Source organism: Pseudopodoces humilis, chromosome 26, assembly GCF_049639895.1.
Source record: "Pseudopodoces humilis isolate 2021_Gansu_Grassland_sample_001 chromosome 26, ASM4963989v1, whole genome shotgun sequence".
NCBI lineage: Eukaryota > Metazoa > Chordata > Aves > Passeriformes > Paridae > Pseudopodoces > Pseudopodoces humilis.
The window spans coordinates 1725488-1748202 of record NC_142225.1 but is presented as its reverse complement, the minus strand read 5'-3'; the positions used below and the strand labels follow the sequence as shown (position 1 = coordinate 1748202).

The 22715-nt window shown below is 59.3% G+C and overlaps 2 protein-coding genes across 4 annotated transcripts in view; both read right to left on the bottom strand.

Annotated features, from left to right (window-relative positions):
- AHCYL1 (adenosylhomocysteinase like 1) overlaps positions 1–7894 on the bottom strand; it is a 28101-nt gene extending 20207 nt beyond the window's left edge. The window contains exon 1 of one of the 2 annotated variants that reach the window (XM_005530169.3): positions 7604–7894. In XM_005530169.3, the coding sequence (XP_005530226.1) occupies positions 7604–7708 (105 nt within the window). In that variant the 5' untranslated portion in view covers positions 7709–7894. Of the gene's footprint in view, positions 1–4019; positions 4253–7603 lie in introns of those variants that run through there. The other variant, XM_088067105.1, reaches the window with a different exon arrangement.
- Positions 7895–12412: 4518 nt separating this feature from the next.
- Positions 12413–20514, bottom strand: CSF1 (colony stimulating factor 1). 2 transcript variants are annotated; one of them, XM_005530171.3, is made up of 9 exons: positions 20409–20514; positions 19038–19166; positions 17195–17257; positions 16744–16923; positions 16242–16419; positions 14602–15413; positions 14308–14363; positions 14167–14219; positions 12413–13864 (listed from the first exon to the last, which is right to left on the bottom strand). In XM_005530171.3, exons 1-8 carry the CDS (start codon positions 20427–20429, stop codon positions 14168–14170), a joined length of 1491 nt encoding a protein of 496 aa, XP_005530228.1. In that variant the 5' UTR covers positions 20430–20514; the 3' UTR covers positions 12413–13864; position 14167. The 2 variants fall into 2 exon arrangements, with proteins under 2 accessions (XP_005530228.1, XP_014114392.1); XM_014258917.2 differs by having other exon boundaries at positions 14602–14729.
- Positions 20515–22715: the final 2201 nt, after the last annotated feature.

Genomic DNA, 22715 nt, shown 5'->3' with positions numbered 1-22715 from the left:
TGGAAATGTGTTTGTGTGTCAGAGCTGAGAGGGAATCAGCTTTAATTAGCATCAATTTTTAAACTAATTAGAAAATGCCTCTCCAAGCACAGTTGTATGAGACCAAGGGAACACTTGGAAGCACTGTTAAACAGCTCGTTCAGGAACACCTCATGGTCTGAAGGGAGGGTTTGACACAAAAAAAAGAAAACAAATAGAGAAGCCCAACCTTCTGCTCCTGAAGCAGCCCCTGTGTTTTGGGGAAGGAATCGCTCCCCTTGGCACTCTGGGTGCCCCACCTGCCTCCCCTTCTCCCCCCCAACTGCCTTGGAGAATCTCAGCATTCCATGACTTCTACTGGTCTTTCAAAAAATCAGAACAGCAAAACCCACTCAGGAGAGGTTCCAGCTACTCTAAGGTCCCCTTAGCTGATCCTCCACCCCTGTGCCATGGCTTTAAGGGAAAACATGCTGCAGGATCAGCATGGAAACAGGAGCAGCCTGCTCTGGAAAACTGGAATTCCATCCTCCCCCTGCCCTGACTCCCAAAGCCTCTCACAGTGGTATTTCCACTAGAGCTGCCTCATTTACCAATGGACTATTTTCAGCCCTGGAAATTACTTGGATTTTGATGCATCTGGTGAGAGGCAAAGCAGGAGAAACTTCAGGCTTCAGCATGGGCTTTTCCCTGCTCAGGAGTTTGAGGAATTGCCACCAGGATGGACAAACATCACCCTCCTGGATACTGATGTGTCCAGGATGTCAGAGCAAAGCCAACCTTTCCCTGCAAACAGGGCTGATTCCATGAAGCCCCTTTCTTTTAAAGGAGGCAGGAGGGAATGAAAGTGATTTCCTTGTGGAGATGGCAAGCTCACAGAATATTTGGAGAAGGGGTTAGTTAATGTAGGAGACACTGTGCCGCCTGCAAGATGCTGACAGCTCCAAGGTCAACAGGGATCAGCCAGATGTTCTCGCTCCAAAACATGCCCAGGTTGGATGCAAAACTCTCCCCACAGTGCAGGAATGTGTGAAATCTGGGGCTCCCTGTTGGGAGGTGAAAGGAGGAGAGGCAGAAAACAGCAGACACAGGCTGAACCTCACCCTCATCTGGAAGGAGGACACCAAAACATGAATTTCAGGAAGGCAAAGCCCCAAGGAGTCTCCTTTTCCAGGCTGCGCACTTCTTCTCACTGCAAAGGGCCAGAAGGAGTGATCCCCTCCACCCACACCACACAGATAAAGCAGGCTCCAGCAGCTCCCACCCAAATCCTGGCTCCTGAAGGCAGGCAGCTCCTCAGCCAGGCAGGAATGGGTGCTGCCAGCCAGCTCCAGGTCTGTGGGGGCAGCCAAGGGGAAGCTGCACCCAACTCCGAGGGCTGCGGGAGCCTCACCCGAATTACAATGGAGCCTGTACAAGGAGCTGGAACATCATGTCCTCGGCCACCTCAGTCCTTTGGCTGCCACCAACCTGAAGTAAACAGATTCTGCAGCAGCAATAAGCTCGTTACCAAGGCCACCGTATTGATCCCAAAGTGTAATTAAAATTCACAGTTCAAGCAGCCCAACTCAACAGGGCAATGGGGGCAGCTCCAAAAGGCAGGACTGGCTTCAGCTTCCGCCTCCCGCTTTCTCAGAGGCACAGAACCCATGGGGGGAGATCAGCTGCCAAAAAAACAGCCCAAATTCTTCCCTGTGAGACTGGGGAGCACCTGGCACAGGGGGCCACAGAAGCTGTGGCTGCCCCATCCCTAGAAGTGTCCAAGGACAGTTTTCAGGTTGGAGAGGGCTTGGAGCAAGCTGGGATGGTGGAAGGTGTCCCTGCCCATGGCAGGGGTGGAACTGGGTGATCTTTAAGGTCCCTTCCAACCAAACCATTTCCAAACTACGGTACCTTCCTCTTTGGACTTTGGGCCATCAACCAAGAGCACCCATTCCCAAGGGTTAACCATGCCAAGGAAGTCTGCAAGGATGATGTGAGCAGAGAGGGATGGTGCAGAGCAGATTCCAGCACTGCTCAGGGTGCCCAAGCCCCTGGAATTACTCAGTTCCCTGGGAAGGGGCTCCACACAACCTGCTGAGGTGACACCATGATGCTCCTCCTTGGTGGGACTCCCTAACCCTTCCCCCAGCCCCTTACAACCCCTGGTTTCACGGAGTCTCACTCTGGGAGAAGTTCTGGCACAAAGTCTTTGGCACTCGGGGCCACCAGCAGGTCCCAGGACAGTCACCTGGAAAGTCACCACCGTGTGCTGAGTGAAGGTGAGCCAGAGGCCCCAGATAAGCAGCTCTGATCAAAGGGCTCAGCAGGAAACATAACGAGCCCTCTGCAAATGCGACCGCCACCCGCAGGAAACTCCTGGTGATAAAAACACAGCCAAGCAAATCCCTGTGCTGAAGTCCCACACATTTCCTGCTCCAAAATCTGGGATGGGGCACTCACCAACTCCTCAGAGGCGCAACACAGTCAGGATCCTCACTTGCAAAGGATTAACTCCAACCTGACCTTGCAAACCTGATTTCCAGAGCAAAATACCCCAGCCCCAACATCCAGCAGGGAGCACAGGAACCCACTCCAACATTTGCACAGGCTGGAAAGCACGGAGAAAACTGTTCCCAAAGAAAGCATTGTGGTAGGCCAGTCCCCAGCAGAAGATAACCTGACATTTTGGGGAAGGTCAAAACAAAACACTGTGCTCCTGCCTCCAGCACTCCTCCCATGCTCCAGACCTGGCTGCTCACATGGGAAGGGGGCTCCCAGGATGGGTGATCTCCACCCCCACACCATCAAAAACTGACTAGAGATACTTCTGAAGCCTGGGAAGACTGAATATCCAACTCTTTTCTCATCCCCAAAGGGCTGACATAAGAGTGGAAATCCAACCTCCTTCAGGGATGCAGGAGGAAAAGGGGGAAGCAAAAGCCACAGGCTCTGGCACATCATTTTGAAGACTGTTTGTGCCCATCAAACCCCCAAAACCTCCTTTCTTCCCCCTCTCTGGTTCAATAATTCAATTAAGTGTCTTCTGGCCTTGCCCAGTGCTGGGGCACTGGAACAAGTCTCCCCTCTGGACATCAGAGAGACTCTCCAAAACACCAAAACAATGGGAAGATCCCAAGAGCAACTTAGAAAAAAATTAGGATTCTATCATTTAACACAGCACCAGGAGTGACCTGGCTGCCCCAAGCCCCATAAATTCATTTCCACTCCAAACACCCCTGTGCTTTTTTTCCCCACTTATTAGGGTTTTCCTCCATCCCCAGGAAGGCCAGACTCATCTCAGGACATCCATACAGAGGATGATGAGCTGTTCAACTCATCCCAGCCCAGGCACCTCATTATGAGAAGGAAAAACTGCTCTGACAGAGCAAGGAACCAGAGAAATGAAGATCTGGGCAAAGGAATGAGGAGAGCCAGGTGCACAGTGCCTGCAGAACAGCAGGACAGGAGGTGGTAGCCATGGCCCCAGACAGGCTTACAAAGGCACAGAGGATTTATGAGCAGCCACTCTAAGGAATTAAATTAAAGGGACAGAAAAAAGGAATGGCTACAGGAGCTCTGTCAGGACAAACAAGGGCAGTCTCGTCCCCCTGACAGCCCAAAGGGAAAGGTAGTTTATTATCACCTGGCGTGGCAGAGCTGCAGGGACCTGGGTTAAGTCACGACAGAGCAAAGTGGGGCAGGAATGGATCTTTGGGAACGGGCTGTGCAGGGCAGGGATGCAGCTGGCTGCAGCAAGGTCAGCAGTCCGCAGGCCACTGCAGACAGCAACAGCAGGAATGATGCTCTGGAAAGGACACCCAGCCCTCCCTGGGGGCCAGCAGCTCCCCACAGGCTCCATCCCCCCCTTCCCAGCTTTTCCCTGCTCCATCTCTGCCACCCCCACACCAGCCAGGCGCCGGCTCGCAGGCACTGCAAAGCTGCAGCGCTGTGCATTAGCATTCCCTGCCACAGCCTGCGCGGGATCCCGCTGGAGCCGCCATCCGCAGGGGCACAGCACCGCCCCAACACACCCACACCGGCTCCACGGGCACCCAACTCACCTCCCCAGAACCAAACCGGAGCCTTCAGCCCATCTCAGAGCCCGGGAATGCCGCAGGAGAAAGATCTGTCTGCAGTGTCCATCTGCTTGCCAGCACCCAGGTGTGGAGGAGCCCAGCAGACAGCGATGCCAGCGGGACAAGGACACAGCGGGGTGAGGTGACAGACAGGGACAGCACGGGCCAAGCCCCCTGCCCTGCTGCAGGCACGGTGCCGCTCACTCGCCGTGTCCTTCCCACTCCAGGGCACCCCCAGCTCGGCTCAGCTGGGAGTTTAAGGCTCCACCGACCGGCTGACGTGGATTGGGAAAGCGACTGCTGCCAAGGGCACCTGCAGTCTCCAGGGAGGCAGGAGAGCAGATGCCCAGACGCAGCAGTGATGGCACACAGGGATCTGGAGGAGCACAACCAGCCCTTGAGCTCTCCCATCATCACCTCCACATCCATGTTCACTAAACCTGGGTAAACCACCAGCCTCAGCAATCCCAATCTTCCCCAGCAACACCACAGCAGTGGCTGGAGAAGGTGCAAACTCAGCATTGCTCACCTCTGCCTGCAAACCACTCCTGGCCAAAGAACCACCTCACTCAGACCAAACTGGGGTCATGATGCTGACAGACAAGTCCCCACAAACTGCGGTGAAAAAGGAGCTCTGGCACAGCCAGGATATCCCAGCTTTTTGAGGGAAAACATCCCCATTCCTCCTTTCACCTCCACTGAGTCAGCTCCTACTTCAGCCTGGAGTTGATTGCATTTAATCTCTTAATCTCTTACCTCCTGCTTGTTTCACTTTTTCACCTTAAACAAGTCCCTGACAAGAGGAAACAGCAATGCCAGGGGCTGACTCCCAGCTCCAGGTGACCCCAACAAGGTGACACCAACTTCTCCACAGCACCCACAGCCAACGTGCTTCCAGTTGCACCCAAGATGCTCCTGCAGGTCCTGGGCTGGATGCTGGTGGGCTCACACTGGCACTTTCCTCAAGTTCTAGCACAAGTTAAGGCTCCTCTGAAAAGCCATTCACAGAGAGAGACGAGAGACGGAGCCTGCACTGAGCCTGGCCACATTCCCACCCTCCCCATCTCCAAATGCCACACACAAACTGCATCAGCAAAGTTCAAGGAGCCCAAAAACCCAGGAGGGACGTGCATCAGCAGCACAGCATGATCCTGCCCACCTCCATGCTGGTAAATCATCTCTCTCCACCATCTCTGCTGGCCGCTGACCATGCCAGGAGCTCCAGGGCAGCTGGCACAAAAGTCACGTCGACTTGCAGGGAATCACAAGAACATTTTAATGGTTTAATTGCAATCCTGTTCTGAGGCATCAGAGCTGGGGGCACTCAACAGCTTACCTTAGGAGAGCAATTCTCCCTTCCTTGGTCTTTCATCCTCCTGCCAAGGCCTCTGCCATTCCCCAGCACTATTTGCAGGAACTAGCCAGGCAAAGAAAACAGGAGCCCGGAGCAATTTGTTCCCTGAGCTCAGCTCAGCGCGCTCCCCATCTCTGATGTTATCAGCCTCAAATGTCGTGTGTCCCTCTGGGCACCTTCAATATCCTCACCCAGCCAGGAAAAGCTGCAGCAGCCACTGAGTCCAACCAGGGCTCCTCACGCTGCACAACCAGCCATGTCTGCAGCATTAAATTCTGGGTATACAACATCTCATCTCCCTGAGAGGCTGGCAAACTTGCCTCTGAGGATGCTCGATGAATTCCTTTTTACCACAGGTATTTTGGTTCCATGGGATGCTCTGGGATTAGCAGTCTGCTGTCCCCTTGGAGCAGTTGGCTACAGCCTTGTGCCGTTCACTCTGACAGAGATGACGGTTATGATAAGGTAAAAACAATCCCTGAGTTAGAGCTGTGCTGAGCCACTGCTGGAAGAGGCAGATCCCAGCCCCACATTCCTCTGCTCCTTCCTCCAGGCTATGTCCACAGCCCAGACAAACAGGGCCTGGTCTCCAACCCCTGCTCCCTGGGAGAGAAGACACCTCAAATCCAGCTGACCTTCTCCAAGGGTCTGATGCTCCCCAATCCCACCCAGAGCAGGCCAGAGCAGGCAGGAGAGATTCCCCCAGCAAATGAGGATGTTCCCATTCTCTGTGACTGCTCTGCCTTTGCATCCACCACTTCCAGGCGGCTGCAGCCCCGAGGGGAACACAATGTTCAGCTGCACAGATCTGTGCAGTGCTTGGAACTGCACAGTGGATCTGCCTCCCTGACAGGGCTGAAACTTCAGCACTGAGCACAGTTCCTCTGGGGGAACTGTGGGGTCCTGCATTCTGCTACAGAATTCTGCCACCGAGTGCTTGCCCACCCTCGGTGTCATCGAGCACCCCACAGGGTTGTGGGAGCAGCACTGGGAGACCTCAGAGCTCCTGTGAGGCCTTCAAGGATGGAGGGGTACTGAGGTGACTTGGCAGCCTCTTCCTGAGCCCAAATGTGCTCCCACCCACACCTCCAACAGCACCCCTGTCCCAAAAAACTCAACACTCTGAAATCTCCCGGCCACCCTTCTGAGTGACCCACAGCTGGATTCCAGGTTGCTGCTTCTGGCTCTTCCCATATAACAGGTCCCCCCTGCTTTGTCCCCAGCACAAAGCCCTGTCACCTCACAGTCCCACACAAGGGCTGCACCCTGCCAGTCCCCTTCCTGGGGACACCCCGTCCCCCTGCACTCCTATGCCACAGCCGAGGTCCCTGCTCTGGCCCCAGCCCCCCGGAACCTGCCCTCCCCCCAGCGCGGGCCAGGGCTGTACCCCAGTACAGACCCCTCTGTCCCCAGTACCCGACCCTTCTCTCCCACCCGAAACTGGGCCAGCAGCCCCTGGCTCATACGTGCCACCCCCAGACCGGACCAGCTCCTCTTCTGTACCAATCTCCCTCTCCACCCACTGAATGGGGACAAGCCCCACTTCCCAAACTGGACCAGTTCGAGCTGTCCCAGCACAAACCCCCATCTGTGGGGCTGCTCTTCCCAGAGCCGGGCCACGGTGCCCCTCTCCACCGCCAAGGGCTGCTCACCGAACCGGAGACTGCATCCCCCAGCCCAACCGGAGACTGCATCCCCCAGCCCAACCGGAGACTGCATCCCCCAGCCCAACCGGAGACTGCATCCCCCAGCCCAACCGGAGACTGCATCCCCCAGCCCAACCGGAGACTGCATCCCCCAGCCCAACCGGGGCTCCATCCCCCAGCCCAACAGGAGACTGCATCCCCTACCCCAACCGAGACTGTATCCCCTACCCCAACCGGGGTTGCATCCCCCACCCCGACCGAGACTGCATCCCCCAGCCCAACCGAGACTGCATCCCCCAGCCCAACCGGGGCTCCATCCCCCAGCCCAACCGAGACTGCATCCCCCAGCCCAACCGAGACTGCATCCCCCAGCCCAACCGGGGCTGCATCCCCCACCCGAACCGGGGCTGCTCCTCCCGCCCCCAGCCCGGGGACTCGCACCCCCGCAAGCGGGAGCGGCTCCCCCTGAAGCTGCTCCCCACAGCCGAGGCTTCTCCCTCCCGCCCCGCTGCTGCCCCGAACCAGGGTGTGATCCCCCGCACCGAGCCGGCCCCCGCCGGCCCCGCTACCTTCTTGGGGGCCTTGGTGACGGTGGCCATGAAGGAATATTTCTCGGCGTCCTCCACCTCCTTGGCCTGCTTCTCCTCGCCGCCGGCGGGCTCCGGCACCGACATGCTGATGCGGCGGGGAACGCGGGGCGGGCCGCGGCCGCCGGCGGGACGAAACGGGACAGGGTAGGGCGGGGCGAACAGGGGGGAGCACTCCGGGCGGGTTCGGCCCGGTTCGGCCCGGTTCGGCTCGGTTCGGCTCGGTTCGGCCCGGCCGCTCCCTCCCGCTCGCTGCGGTGCCGCCGGCGCGGACGCTACGCCGGCTCTGGAGCCGCCGCGCCAGGGGCGGGGCCTAGTGACGTCACTGCTGCGTGACGTCACCGCGCACCCGCCGGGCAGCTGAGGCCGCGCGGCGCCGCCGGCGGGAGCGGGCGAGGGGCAGAGCGCCCCCTGGCGGACAAGGGGGGAGGGCGCTGAGCGGGCGGAAACGGGGCGGGGCCACGGAGGGGGCGTGGTCATCATGTGGGCGTTGCCATAACCTGGGGGCGTGGTCATCATGTGGGCGTGGCCATAACCTGGGGGCGTGGTCAGAGTGGGGCGTGGCCAGGAGCCTCAGCACGGGCCAAATCCCAATTAACTAAAATAATTACATACGTTTTAAAAAATTGTATATAATTTTTTATACATTCATTCACATATATATTAAATTAATGTATTCATCAACTTGTATCTTAATTGCTATATTAATATTACTATTAATATATTAACGTTAATGTGTTAATATTAAATTTAATTAATTAGTTACTGAGGCTAAATTAAATAATTATAAAGATTAACTTTGTACATTAAATAGCAACCAAATACATTAATTTTTCATTATATATAAACGTGTAAAATAAGCAAATTAATTATATACATTTACATTTAAAGTGATTATAGAACTATGAAATATATATCATTAATTTTAAGCATATATATAATGTGCATAAATATATATGTTAAATTCATTATGTAGGTGTAATACATAAATCACATAAAATTATGTGTAATTTTTCTAAATAAATATAAAAACTAAATAAGTTGCACAAATTAAATAAATTAATGTATTAATTGGGAAATGAAAGCTGAAACTAAAGAATGAGGGTTTTCAGGGAAAAAAATGTGTTTGTTGAGAGGAAAGAAGTAAAACAGGAGAAAAACCACAATTCATCAGGAAAATAGCTTAAATAAAACACGGGTAAAAGTAAATCAGTGAAAAAATAAAACACCAAGGAAGAGGAGTAATCACAGAGAAAATCGAATTATGTGGGATGGCAGCATGGACGGGGTGGGGGCAGGGTGGGCAGGGGGAGGGGATGCCCTCCATACCCCACCGGGGGGTGGGTGCCCAAACCCGGGTGGGTGCCCGGCTCTGGATGGGTGTCCGGCCTCAGATGGGTGTCCAGCCCCAGGTGTGTATCCAGTTCCAGATGTGTGTGTGTCCAGCCCCAGGTGTGTATCCAGCTCCAGATGTGCGTGTGTCCAGCCCCAGATGTGTATCCAGCCCCAGGTGTGTATCCAGCCCCAGGTGTGTATCCAGCTCCAGATGTGTGTGTGTCCAGCCCCAGATGTGTATCCAGCTCCAGATGTGTGTGTGTCCAGCCCCAGGTGTGTATCCAGCCCCAGGTGTGTATCCAGCCCCAGGTGTGTATCCAGCTCCAGATGTGTGTGTGTCCAGCCCCAGGTGTGTATCCAGCTCCAGATGTGCGTGTGTCCAGCCCCAGATGTGTATCCAGCCCCAGGTGTGTATCCAGCCCCAGGTGTGTATCCAGCTCCAGATGTGTGTGTGTCCAGCCCCAGGTGTGTATCCAGCTCCAGATGTGCGTGTGTCCAGCCCCAGGTGTGTATCCAGCCCCAGGCGTGTGTCCAGCCCCAGGTGTTCCATGTCCAGCCCCAGATGTGCAGCATCCAGCCCCAAGTGTGTGTCCAGCCCCAGGTGTTCTGTGTCCAGCCCCAGCTGTGCCGTGTCCAGCCCCAGGGGTGTCCAGCCCCAGGTGTGTGTCCAGCCCCAGGTGTTCCGTATCCAGCCCCAGGTGTGTGTCCAGCCCCAGATGTGCAGTATCCAGCCCCAGGTGTTCCGTGTCCAGCCCCAGGTGTGTGTCCAGCCCCAGATGTGCAGTATCCAGCCCCAGGTGTTCCGTGTCCAGCCCAGGTGTGTGTCCAGCCCCAGATGTGCAGTATCCAGCCCCAGGTATTCCGTGTCCAGCCCCAGGTGTGCAGTGTCCAGCCCCCGGGGTGTCCAGCCCGCCCTGTGTCCCAGTTCCCCGGGTCTCCGGGCAGGCTCAGCCGTGCTGGAGCCGCAGCCCCGGCTCAGCGCCAGCTCGGGGTGAGGGCAGTGCCCTCCCGGCCCTCATTACCCATTAACGAGCCCAGCGGAGCCTCCGGGTCACGGGGCACCTGCCCACGTCCCCAGCCCAGCCTGGGAGTGCTGAGCGCTTTTCGGGAGTGCTGAGCCCTGCCGGGGCTTCCTCCCGCACTCTTCCTCCTCTCCCTCCTGCAGTGGGGTCTGCTGGCTCCTGCGTTCCAGGGAGGGTCACAACCAACCTGTCCCCAGGGCCAGGGACACTAAGAGCGGTCCCCGGCTCCACAGAGTCCCCACTCGAGCTCTAGGAACCATTCCAGGACAGGCAGAAAGGCGGGGCTCTGGTCCCGGACCACCCCGACCCCATCCCCAAAAGTCCTTCAGGCAACTGGGAGGGGTCTGAGCCCTGCTCCGACTTCACTTTCCCGGGAGCATTCCCTTAAAATATGAGCTAGGAAAACATCAGCATGTGGGTTAAAACCCCAGGGAAGAGTGCAGATAACGGTTTTTAACCAAAATCACTTTGTCTGGCCACAAAATGGCCTCTGGCCACCTAAATCCTGCAGCAGTTCCTTGGCCAAAACCCTGTCCTGGAGCCGCCGTGCCCCAGGAACCGCGGCCCCGGGGCCTTTCCGCCGCTTCTGCCCCGTCAGCAGCTCTGTGGTGCCCGCGGCTGCACTGGGGAGGGCTCCCAGGGTGGGCAGAGCTCTCTGGGGGCTCTTGCCAGGGGTCTCAGGACATCTGGGGGGGTCTCCGAGTGCTCGGGAGGTTTTGGGGTAGCAGGATGAGCCGGAGGTGTCCCAGCCCTGTCAATGCCACAAGCAGCAGGGATCTGGGGACCCCCAGGACCCCTGGGGTGGGTGCTGGTGCCCATAGTCTGGGCTGCTCCAGGCCAGCCCGTGCTCCAGGTCTCAGGAGCCTCTTGCTGATGCTTTCCCCTCCCACCACCCATCTTTCCCCTCCAAATCCCCCGTTCTCATCCCATCAAAGCAGCTTTTTGCAGTACAAACACCCACTCAGGACCTCAGGGTGCCACGATCCTCCGTGCCCCACACAATCCCAGAGTGGGGGGTTCCCTTCCACCCTGCCCTACGAGTGCTGAGGGACAGGGATGTAGCTCCGTGGAATTCCACAGCTCCCAGCTGTGGAATTCCTCAGTGGGGGGCTGAGAGCAGGTTTTGCCCCCCCAGACTGCAGGGGCTGGGGGTGGAGGCTGCCCGGGCCAGGGAATCACATCCCTGCTCCCACATGGGAGCAACAGGACGGGGAAAAGGCCACCAGCTGGGAAGATGAGGAGCAGAGGGACCCTCCTGGCCAGAACCCGAGGGCAGGGAGACAGAGATTGGCTTTTTTCCTGCATTTTCCAGGTGCTTTTTCAGCACACAGAGTAGCCAGAAAAAGTCAGGGATGAGGTTCCAAGTCAGGATGTGGGGTGTGAGTACAGAGCGGGTGGGTACTGGTGCTCCTCACACCCCCCAGCAGCCTGGGATGCTCCCACCTCTGCCCCCAGCTCTGCCATAGCTTCAAGCTGCCATCATTCGGCTCCAGGCACCCTCTCCTGTGCATCTGTGGAGCTGCCTGGAGCATTCTGGAGCATGCTGGAGCATCCTGGAGCATGCTGGAGCATGCTGGAGCATGCTGGATCTTCCTGGAGCAGGGCAGGGACTCGCTGCCCTCAGCACCCTCAAACCCGGGCATGGTGCCCACCCTGAGAGCAGCCTCCGGCCTCAAATACCCCCCCAAATCTGACCATAATGATGGTGGCACCGATCCAGCAGGATATATATAGGTCCCACTTCCCTGGGAAGGGGATGTGGAGCTGGGAAACCCCCGGCTGCTGCTGGGGAGAGGAAGGGCTGGGCTGAGTCAGCTCCCCTCGAGGAATCCTGTTTGTCAGCAAACAAGGCAGCAGCTCAGCCCTGGAACTCGCAAAACGCTCCCGGATCCCCTCCTGCCCTTGCCACCCCCTCGGATGAGCGATGGAGGTGTTCACCCTGCACACCCCATCGGCTGGTGGGGACTCAGGATGGGGTGGGAGCCTCCTGGCATCCCCCAGGAGATGCTGGATCTGTGCAGGGGAGCGGGACGTGAGGGTCCCCTGCTCCTGGAAAGAGGGAAGGGGAGCCGGGGGAGCGGCGGGGGGGAAGGAAATGCCTCTTCCAGTGCTGTCACTCCAAGAAAAGTACTCCAGGAAACTTTGCCTCAAGTGTGTTTGCTTTAAACAGCTGCTTCCCAACCATTCACAGAGATTTTGGGGGTGCCTGGAGCTGCCAGCGGCGCCGGCAGGAGCTGGGGCAGGAAGGATGGATGCCTCTGCCCTCATTCCAGTGGCCATGAACTCCCACATGCACCCACAGGGAAACAGGTCAGGGCAACACCACCAGAGCCAGCCCCCCGTCACCCCCCTCAGGGACCCCAGGGCTGGGACAGAGGAGTCACAAGCTCCAGGCCCCCCCTGCATCCCAGACTTAAACCAAGCTACACCTCTCTGTTTATTAATAATATTAAATATACAAGTTGTTTTCCATTATTTTCTTTAAATAGACTTTTAAATGCCTTTGTATAAAATATTTCAGGATTTCATTGTATAAAAAAACACAACAAACCCACCCCAAAACCAACAAAAAACCCTAACCAAACAACAACAAATAAAAAGGCAAAATAAATCCGACATGGGTAAAGGCAAGTTTTCTCCCCCAGGAGCAGCTCCTCCACAGTGTAAACTGGTGACTTACACCACCAGGAGTTCAGCCCCAGACTTCCTGCTGCATCAGGGCTTTTATCCTGATTTACACCAGTCCCTCGCCTGGGAACCCCCTCCTCCTGCCACTCATAAATACACACACATATATATTTATATATATAAACCCCAAATTAATAGTGATGCTTTCTTTAAAAACAGTTGGGTTTGTCCATATTTTCATCCTTCATATAAAAATAATACTTGAAACTCCCAGAGCAGCGCAGGCCATGCTTCATCCGGGACTGGAGGGAGCCGTTGGATTTTGGAGCATCTCCAGGGCTGGTGCGTCCCAAACCAGGCTCTTCCCAAAGCCCAGGAGTGGGGCTGTGCCAAGAAGCCCCGGGGTCCCCGGCTGGGGCAGTTCCAGCTCTTACACCCACGTGGATCCCATCTTTCCCATCCCCATTCCCTTCTCCAAAGCACAGTCACCAAAGAAACGGAATCCCAGCGAGGCCAGCTCGCGGCGAGGACCCTGCGAGGGGCACACGGCCCCCCCAGAACACTTGTGCAGGATAAAGACTTTCATCCACTCTATTTAAAAAAAAAAAAAAGCCCTAACAACAGGAGGATGGGGAGGGACTGGGACGGTGCCAAGGGTCACCCCAAACCCAGCCCCATGCAGGGACACGGGCACAGGTGTTTAAATATTCACAGTGTGAGGGTTTGAGTTGCAAGTCAGGGCTGGGTGTCTCAGGACTGGCCCCCAAGGAATTCAGGATGCTCCAGTTGAAGCCTCAGGAAAGGCAGGGTGAAGGGGGCGATGGGAGCTGCTCCAAACCCAGGCTGCTGGGATGGGAGAAGAGCCAGAGGATCTGGGGAGCCGATCCCCTCCATCTTCATCCAGCGCCGGCCGTGTCCAAGTGGGATCTGTCATCCCACATCCAGCATCTCCACATCCAGCGTCTCCATCGTCCTGCTGGGCACCGCAGCGTCACAGCCGCCGCTGCCGTCCCGGCAAAGCCTGCGGTCACGGTCCCTTCCAGCCCTTCACTTCCCGGTGCCTGGGGGTCCCACTCAGGGCACATCCCCCCATCCTTTTGTCCCTGCCAGGGAGTTTTTTGCCGTCTCTGGCCACCGGCACGGGGCAAGGGAAGAGGGAGCGTCAGCATCACGGTGGGATCGCGGCAAGGCTGGTGCGTGCCAGCCCTCCTTCCATCTGGATCCATCCCCCGAGCAGCTTCACATCCTGCCTGGGGCCCTGGGAAAAGGAGCAGAGAGATGAGCAGGAGCTGGGGCTCTGCCAGGGAGGGCAGCGTGGGGAGAAACACATGAAAACCACAGGAAAAAAATACTATGTATATTAAGCAAGTGCCAGTAATGGATTAATGAGCTGCGAAACCACATGCTGGCAGCGCTGGGGCACAGACCTGCTCCTGTCCATGTCTTCCCACCCAGAATTTCCTGCCCAAGGTCAGCAACAATGGGGACAGTCCAGGGACACGATGCTGTCCTCACAGCTTGCACTGGAGCCCTTCAAGGTCCCACCCAGCCCCTGATCACCTCAGAGATCCTGAGTCTCCAGCTCTGAACATTCCCTTGCTCCCTGCAGCGCCCTGTGACAGAAAGATGAGGGGTTCAGAGCAGGGTAGGCCAGGGTGGGGGTCCCCAAAGCCCCCTCACGCAGGATGCTGTCACACCCACCTCCTCTCCGGCTCCTCGGGGTCGCAGCCTCCATCTTCCAGCGGCCGCCCCAGGACCTGCGTGGAGGGAGGGAAATGAGGAGATGAGCCCTGGGGAAGGGGAGGAGGCTGCAGCAGCAGGGCGGCAAATCTCCCAAATAACATCCTCCCACCACACTCAGCAACACCAATTGTCCCCGAGTCTGAAAATTATGGGGGAAATGGGGCTCAAGCCACACTGGCCAAGAGACAAGAGGGGAAACTGAGGCAGGAGAGACTCGTGGTGCCCGGGGAGGAGGCGAGGCGGGGGTCTTACCCTGGATTTATACTTGTAGAAGAGCAGCCCTCCCGTGGCCAGCAGGACGGCCACCACACTGGCCACTGTAATGTAGATGAGAGGCTCCTGGCGGCCCTCCCTGGCGGGCGGCTCCTTCCTGCGCTGCTCTGCGCCCAGAACAAAGCCAGAGTCAAAGCTGGGCCCGGGCCCGCCGCCATCCTCGGGGCCCCGCAGCCGGCTCAGCCCCCAGCCCCACGCCCTGTCCCTGGGGTGGCCCGGGGCTCGCAGCTCTGGGGCCATCCTGGAGAAGCGGAGCTGTGTGACGGGCTCGGACGCTGCCTCGGGACGGATCCTGGCTCCGCCGCCCGTCGAGCCAGCGCTGGGCGATGCTGTCGGAGGGGTGGTCCTGAGCCCGCCGGGCTGATCCGGGAGGATGGAGCCTCCCCACTGCTGGCCTGGATCCTGCGGCAGGTGCCCGGTGCCCCACTCCACCAGCTCTCCATCCCCACGGAGGACGGGGATGTCACCCAGTGCCAGGCTCAGCGTCCCGGCCGGATCCTGGAGGGCTTCGGCACTGCTGGCTGGAGCTGTCTGCTTCATCCCGGGGGCCAACGCCAGCGCTGTGTCACCTACCCCGGCACCCAGGACCTCCTCGGTCCCTGAGCCCCCGTCCGTGCTACTGGGGGGCTGAGATGGGGCCTCTAAGTCAGCGAGGGTGGTATGGAGGAGGCTGGAGGGGACCCGGGTGCTAGCGGGTGCCATGTCCCTGCCAGTGGCAGCAGAGAGGGAGGGCTGGGTGGCAGAAGGGAGGGCAGGGGACAGGCAATTGCAGTCAGGATCTGTCCCCACACCTGAAAGAAGGAGAGAGAAGAGACAGCCGTGGGGTCACCAGCCTCCAAGAGGGGCACAGCCAGCAGATCTGAGGTCGGGGGCACTGTCCCCGTCCCTCCCCGCAGCCCCGGGCGAGCGGGTCAAACAGCCCCTCAGGAACTGGGAGAGCAAGGGAGAGGCAGGGAACAGGCAGGGGCAGGCAGGGCAGCACGAGGCTGACAAGCAGCAGGTGGGTTGAAGCAAACCCGAGTCACCGGGTCCCCTGAGCTGATGGCAGTGGGTTATTCACAGCTTGCAGGAGCCAGACAGCCACGTTTAACGTCCCCCACGTCACAAGGGCATGGCACAGCTCCGACACGAGGTGACAGCGAGACATCTCCTCCATGCAAACACAGCACGGGTGCTCGCGGACGCGCAGACGGCAACACAGGGCTCTTCCACCCTGTCAGCAACGCTCTCCCTGAAGGCTTGGCCAGGGGAAACTGAGGCACGAGGCAGCTGAAGTGACACAGCCAAGGTCATGCAGCGTGTTGGTGGCACAGCAGTCCCTCCATTTCTCGGTGTTATGCTCCACCCGGCACCGGGGCTTTGAGACAGAGCCGAGCCTGATGCCTCCTTGGCCCCCCTGAGAATCTCTCCCTTGCCTTGCTTCCAGCAGGATTTAGCCCAAATCCCACCTTCAAATGGCAGCCAGCCCCTTTTCCCCTGACACTGCTGCAGAGCTCACAGACACGGGGAAGGGACACGCCCACAGACACACGGCTCTTAAGGTGCTCCATGCAGGTGAGCACAAGCCCCGCCAGACTGGCACAAGTTTCCTGGGCAGAGGCCAAGCCTTGGCATCTCACCTGGGGAGGATCCAGCCTTCCTGGGTCCCGGGCAGGCCCTGCGGTAGACTCGGCTGCAATCCTTCTCAAAGGTCTCCTGGTTCTGCAGCAGACGCTTGATGTCCTGGAAGAAATCCTTCACCAGCACCAGCATCTCGTAGGGGGAGGTGGTGAACTCCTTAAAGCACATCTGTGAGAGCTGGAGAAAGCGCCAGGCTCAGCATCAGCTCCGTGACTGCCCAGTGTCACTCCACGGATCCCACAGTGCTCCCAAGGCGGGATTTGCTCTCCTTGTGGCCCTGTGTCCATGCACACCCCAGCTCTGCTCTGCTCCACGGCCCTGCCCACACACCCAGCCCAGGGTGCTCTGGACATCCCATTTCACCCCAGAGTGCTCTGGACATCCCATTTCACCCCAGGATGCTCTGGACATCCCATTTCACCCCAGGATGCTCTGGACATCCCATTTCACCCCAGGATGAGGACCCAGGCCCAAACCCCCACGAGGCTGGGGACACTGTACCGTTCTCTCCTCGTCATCCTCATCCCTGATGCAGGGGTCCACACTCTCATCGATGCGGTTGTACATCCTGCGCACCGTCTGCATCTTCCGGGCGTTGGACGAGTTCTCCTTGAACTCTGTTTGCTCCAGGATCTTGCCCATCAGGGGAAAGGCAGCTTTCACATAGCAGATGGAGTCATTCTGCAAGGATACAGACCCACCAAAAAGTGACAGTGGTTACTGGATGGGCATCCCACTCTGCCTGGGGGGAACTGAAGCACAGAGACACAAAATCCCACAGGATGCCCTAACTGGGACTTGGAAGCCACCTGGCCAAGCAGGATGGGTCCCTCCTGGGCTCTCTCCTGCAAAGGGAGACGAGAGGGGGAGATTTGGGATCTGGGGACCTCCCACCATGCACCAGCCAGCCCTGCTCCCTGTCCCCTACTGTCCCCAGCAAGAAACCACTCACCAACTGCCTCTTGTCAATGAACTTGAAGGAGACCCTGCCCGGGTGCTGCATCTGGGTGTCAGCCTGGAAGGACAAAGCAGGATGTCACCCCACATCCCCAGGGACAGTGCTGGGGCTGAGCAGCCCCAGATATGCCGTGCTCTGGGCACAAAGAGCCTGAGACCACCAAATCCACAGGGCTAGGAGGACTTCGCTCCCATTCCTGCTTCATCCCATCCTCCTCCTCCTCCTCACACAGGCACATCCCTAAGGTCGATGCAGTGGCAGGAGTGAGCTCAGGATCCCTGCTCCCATCAGGATGTTGCACTCCCCAAACAGAGACCTTCTCCTGCCTTTCCCTGCCTGCTCCCACCCCGCCTCTCTTCCTCCTCCTCCTCCTCCTCCTCCTCCTCCTCCTCCTCCTCCTCCTCCTCCTCCTCCTCCTCCTCTTCCTGCCCGAGCCACAGCAGAACCCAGCCCTGCTTAATTCTCCTCGGGGCTCCCCCGCACCACTCTCTCCTCTAAATGCAGGCTGCGAAAGAGCATCCTGCCGTGCCGGAGGTGGCCGTGACACCAGGGTCACATTCCCCGGGATCACACAGCGCCGGGGTCCCACACGCAGCGCTGCCGGCCGCCCATGCCACCACCCTTTCCAAGGGGAGGAAAAGCCCACCCCAACCCCAACCAACCGCTCTCCCTCCGGCCTGGCATCCCAGGCTGGGAGGGAGAGGGCTGGCAGAATTGCCGGCCGGCGATTCTCCTCCTAGCCTGGGATGCCGTCCCGGAAACAATTGCTCCATTATCCTGCAGGCGCTGGAGCGAGGGCCAGCTCCTCCATCAGCGAGGAGAGGGCTACAATCCCCAGCAGGAAAACCACTTCTTCCATTCAAACCTGCTCCATCCCCTTTCTCCCAGAGCCGCGGACCCAATTTTAACCCCTGGGCGGAGAGCAAAGGCTGCAGGGCTGTGGAGAGGGCTCGGGCAGAGGAAGCCGAGCTCGCCCAGAGCGGCTCCCGGGGCCGCAGCTCGGTGGTTAAAGAGGAAGAGGTGAAGGGAGCCCGGACACGGCGCTTACAGAGCTCGGAGCGGAGCTCTCGGGGGCTCGGAGGCGCCGCTCGCGTCTCTCGCCCGCACACCCCTCTTGCTGCAGGCAGAATTTAATCTGCGACAACCCTGCAAATCCCTGCGTGCCCCCGATTCCCGCTTCTCCCCTGAACATCCGCGTGATTCCCCGCTCGGAGGTGAGCCAAGGGCCACGGAGAGAGAGATACGGCCCCGGCAGCTGTATCCGATGGGGCCAGGGCTGGCCGTGCTCCGGGGCACCCAGTGCTGCCCACGGGCCACACGGGCTGACGGCCCCATCGCCCAGCCCGCTCGGCTCCATCGCCCGGCCGGGCCCCCCTCGCTGCCTGCCACCCACCCACAGCCCCGTTGCCAGCCCAGCTTCCAGGCAAGCAGCTGGACTCAGGAATGCAGCCGGATTCCTCCGCTTAACCCCTGCGCAGCCGCCCAGAAGGCACCACAGCCCGCAGCGCCGGCCCCTCCGCTGCTTCCCCAGCGCCCCTGCAGCCACCCAGCCTCACTCGTGTCCCCTTCCCGGCCTCGCTCCTGCTGCCGTCTTCCCTCGTTCCTCCTGTCGTCACTTTTCCATGGCCACCCTTGATAAAGTCACAACATCTGTCACCCCCCGTTGCCCTCTCGTCCCTTGTGCCCACGGATGCTCAGCTCCTGGGTACCGTCACTTCTCTAGGGAAGCTGAAATTCACCCCATTTCCTTATTTCAGCACTAAATAAGAGCTGGTTTGTGGCCGTCTGGCCCCAGATGTGTGGTGGCCCCACCGCACCGCCCGGGGAGGACACTCACCAGCTCCTCCAGCTCGGCCAGGTGCCTCTCCGTGATGATCTGCCGGCAGTAGCTGTTCTGCTCCGTCTCATGGATGCGGAGCAGGAGGAGGAGAAGGGATGTCAGCAGGGAGCAGCGGAGCAGGCACACCTGAGCACGACACAGGAAAAGTTGGAAGCAGGGATCAGCCACACACATGCCAAGCCCCCTGCCCCTCTCCACCATCCCCCAGCGTGACCACCTCTGTGGTAGCCGGAGCTTGGCCACGGTCCAGCAGGATAATGCCACTGTGGTCCTCCAACCCCGTGCCTATCCCCATCCTGCTATTTTTAGGAGCAGCAGGTCAGCAGGGAATTTCCCAAGGCCCGGTGACACAAGCCTGGAAGTGGCTTTTGGCCACCTTTACATTCCCGATCCAGCCCCTTTCCCCTCTCCCACACCATTTCTCCGTCTCTCCTGCAAATCTCCTCCTCCACCCTGGCTCTCCAGAGCCCATCTGACACACTGACCCACCCATCCCCAAAAATTCTCTTCCCACCCTCCAGACCCCCCCAGCTGCACCCGCCGGGCTCTTTCCATGCAGCAGCTCTGGCCTCGTCCCAAATTTCCCTCCCAATCCCCCTGCAAAGAAGCGGGGAGGCCCCGATCTGTGGCGGGACCCCGGTGAGAAACGGGGCTTGTCGCAGAGCCAAGACTCCCGAGGTGGGGGTGAAGGGGACCCTCGGGCGGGTGTGCACCCCCGTCTCCCGGGGCACCGGCAGGGAGAGGGTGCCTGGGTGGTGCCTGGGTGGGGGGGAATTTCCCTTGGATGATGTCCAGGAATCCTCCCCTCTTGTGAAACTCCAAGATGCCGCCCGGGCCACCGCCGCGATGTGGCCACGGCTGAACGGAGCCTCACCCCGCCGGGAACGGGCTGGGAACGGGGCTGGAGCCGGGAACGGGGCTGGAGCCGGGGACCGGGAAGGGACTTCACCCCGCGGATCCGGGGCTGGGACCGAGGACCGAGACGGGGCTGGAGCCTCATCGCGCAGGTCCGGGAATGGAGCCGGGGCTGCAGCATCCCCCCGCCGGGGACGGGGCTGGGGCCCGGGACCGGCCGGGAATGGAGCCGGGGCCTCCCCGCGGCGGGTCCGGGAATCGTGACGGGGCTGGAGCCGGGAACCGGGGCTGGAGCCGCGGCTTCAGCCAGCGGCTCCGGGGCTGGCACCGCCAACCGGGGCGGGGCTGGACCATCCCCCGCGGGAGCCGGGACCCCCCGGAGAAGGGGACCCACCACGGGAGCACGGGGACAACCGGGGCTGCCGCTCCCGCGGGGACCCCGCACAGGTGGCAGCGGGGGCCGGGTTGAGGGGGGGTCTCCGCGGCCGTGGGTAGCGGGAGGGGCCGCCGTACCTTGGCTCCGAGGCGGGGCATGGGGGCAGCCGTGGGGCCGGGGCCGGGCGGGGCGGGCGAGACGGCAGCAGCGGCGGAGCCGAGCGGGGACGGGCTGAGCCGCCGCCGCGGCCGCGCTCCCCTTTATAGCGCCGCGGCAGCATGTGGTTTATGAGAAAGCGCTGGCGGGCGGCCAGGCCCCGCGGGGCCCGGGCCGGGCCGGCACCGGGAGGGCACCGAGCGGCACCGGCGCGTCCCGTGTGCACCGATCGGAACCGCTCGGGTCGGGCTGGAACCGTCCCGGGCCCATCGGAACCGCTCGGGTCCTTCGATCGGTTCGGCTTGCCACGGCTGGGCTGGAATCGGCACCGCTGGGATGGGGCTGGAGCAGCTCGGGTAGGATGGGATTGGCTCGGCTTTGCTGGAACGGGATCAGCTCGGCACCGCCCGGCCCGGGACACCGTGTGCAAGCCCCCGTTACGGGGTGTGGAACCCCCGGTGCTCACGCCTGGGCACACACAGTCTCTGCAGAGATGTGCACGCAACAGGGACAGACAGCAGCCCTGGATGTGCATGGTCACCCCGGGCACACACAGAGCCCTGGGCCTGGCCTGTGTGCGTGCTCTCCTCTGGGCATACACACACACAGATACACACGTGTGCACACACCAGGGACGTGCACGTGTGCACCTCTGTGTATGTGTTTGCTCACCCCTGGGCACTTGTGTCCGTGTGAACATACACACAGCCCCCCTGGATGTGCATGGACACCCCTCAGAACATGTCCATGTGCACACACAGAGCTCTGGGCCTTGCACGTGTGTGTGCCTGCTCACCCCTGGGCACACACACACACACAGGTGTGCACGTATTGCACATGCCAGGGATGGACACCATCAGAACATGCAGGGATGGAGGCATCAGCAAGGGTGTGCACAGACAGATCCATGAGCATCGATCAGTCCACGTGTGCACGGACAGATCCATCTGCACGGATGGAGCCACATGTGCACAAGCAGATGCATTTGTGGGGATGTGCATGGACACGTGCACCATGGATCTGCACAGCCATGGATAAATCTGTGCATGGACAGACCCACATGAGCACAGACAGATCTGAGTGCATGGATGGGTCCACATATGCATGGACAGATCTGTGTTTGTGTGGACAGATCTGTGTGTACCTGGATGGATCCACACATGCACAGCTGTGCAGAAGGGATCTGTGGGAGCACAGATAGATCCCTGCACAGGGATCTGTGAGGGGCCAGATCCAGGGCCAGCAGAGCCATGCAACAAGCCCCATTCCCAGCTTTGGGATTTTCCTCTTCACTGCCTGTTTGTTTTCCAGGCGACTGGAAGTGATTAGTGGCCACGAGGTGACCCATGGCAGTGCCAAGCACTCTGACGGGAAACAGAAAGCAAACTGCTCCACAGAGTGGGATGCGGCTGCAACGGGGGACGGTGACAACGGGGCCACGTGTGGGTGACAGCCACCACATCCGAGCTTCGAGGGGCCAGCGGGATCTGCTCCCCAGGGCTGGAAACACTGCTGGGGTTGCAGAAGCTTCATGGGGGTTTTCTTGGAGCTGAGAGCTAATCCCAATGGGAGGGCTGGGATCAGTGACCTGGTGGAGCTGGGGAAGAGCTGGGACCAGCTGGAGTTGGGGACAGCAGTGACAGCCCCAAGACAGTATCAGATTTGCACCAGCACATGGGTGCCACAGGTCTTGTCACCCGCAGCGTCCCTTAGCAACAGCAGCAGATAAACATCTGAGGGTGCTGAGGGTGACGGGGCCGGGGAGGGAGGGCGCTGGGTTAGAAACCAGCCTCCCAAAATAACCCCTTTCTCCCCAAAACACTGAGACATTATCCACATTTTTCATCACAAGCTTTTCCGGGAGCCTCACAGCCCCCACGGTGGGAGGACACCAGGGTGGACACCAAGGGACACGGCGGGTGACGCCAGCACCGGGGGTGACTCACGGGGACCCCGTGGCAGCGCGTGAGGCCCTTTCACACCGGCTGAGCCCATGGGCCACTCATCTCCCCCACACTCATTCCCCTCTGCTTTAAAGGGACCGGAAAAGTGTCATATCCCGTCGTGGGACGGGCAATGGGGCAGGGGGACAGGGGGACACAAAGAGAGCAGGACAGACAGACGGCAGGATGGAGGGATGGGTTAATATTAATCTGCCTCATGCATGACAGAGGGCGAGAGCAGCATCCGCCTCTTCTTTTTTGGCAGGGAAGTGGCTTTTGCCCCTCCTCCCTTCCCAAACCTGCTGAAATCCCTGAGTCACGGGGCAGAAATGGGGCTGGTGGCAG

What these genes read in the sequence shown, in the direction of transcription:
- CSF1 (XM_005530171.3), bottom strand. Translation starts at nt 20,429, where the DNA reads ATGCCCCGCCTCGGAGCCAAG. An exon ending in TGGCCGAGCTGGAGGAGCTG is followed by an intron (nt 17,258 to 19,037) that starts GTGAGTGTCCTC and finishes TTGTCCTTCCAG; the next exon opens with GCTGACACCCAGATGCAGCA. An exon ending in GAAGGCTGGATCCTCCCCAG is followed by an intron (nt 15,414 to 16,241) that starts GTGAGATGCCAA and finishes TCCTTCTTTCAG; the next exon opens with GTGTGGGGACAGATCCTGAC.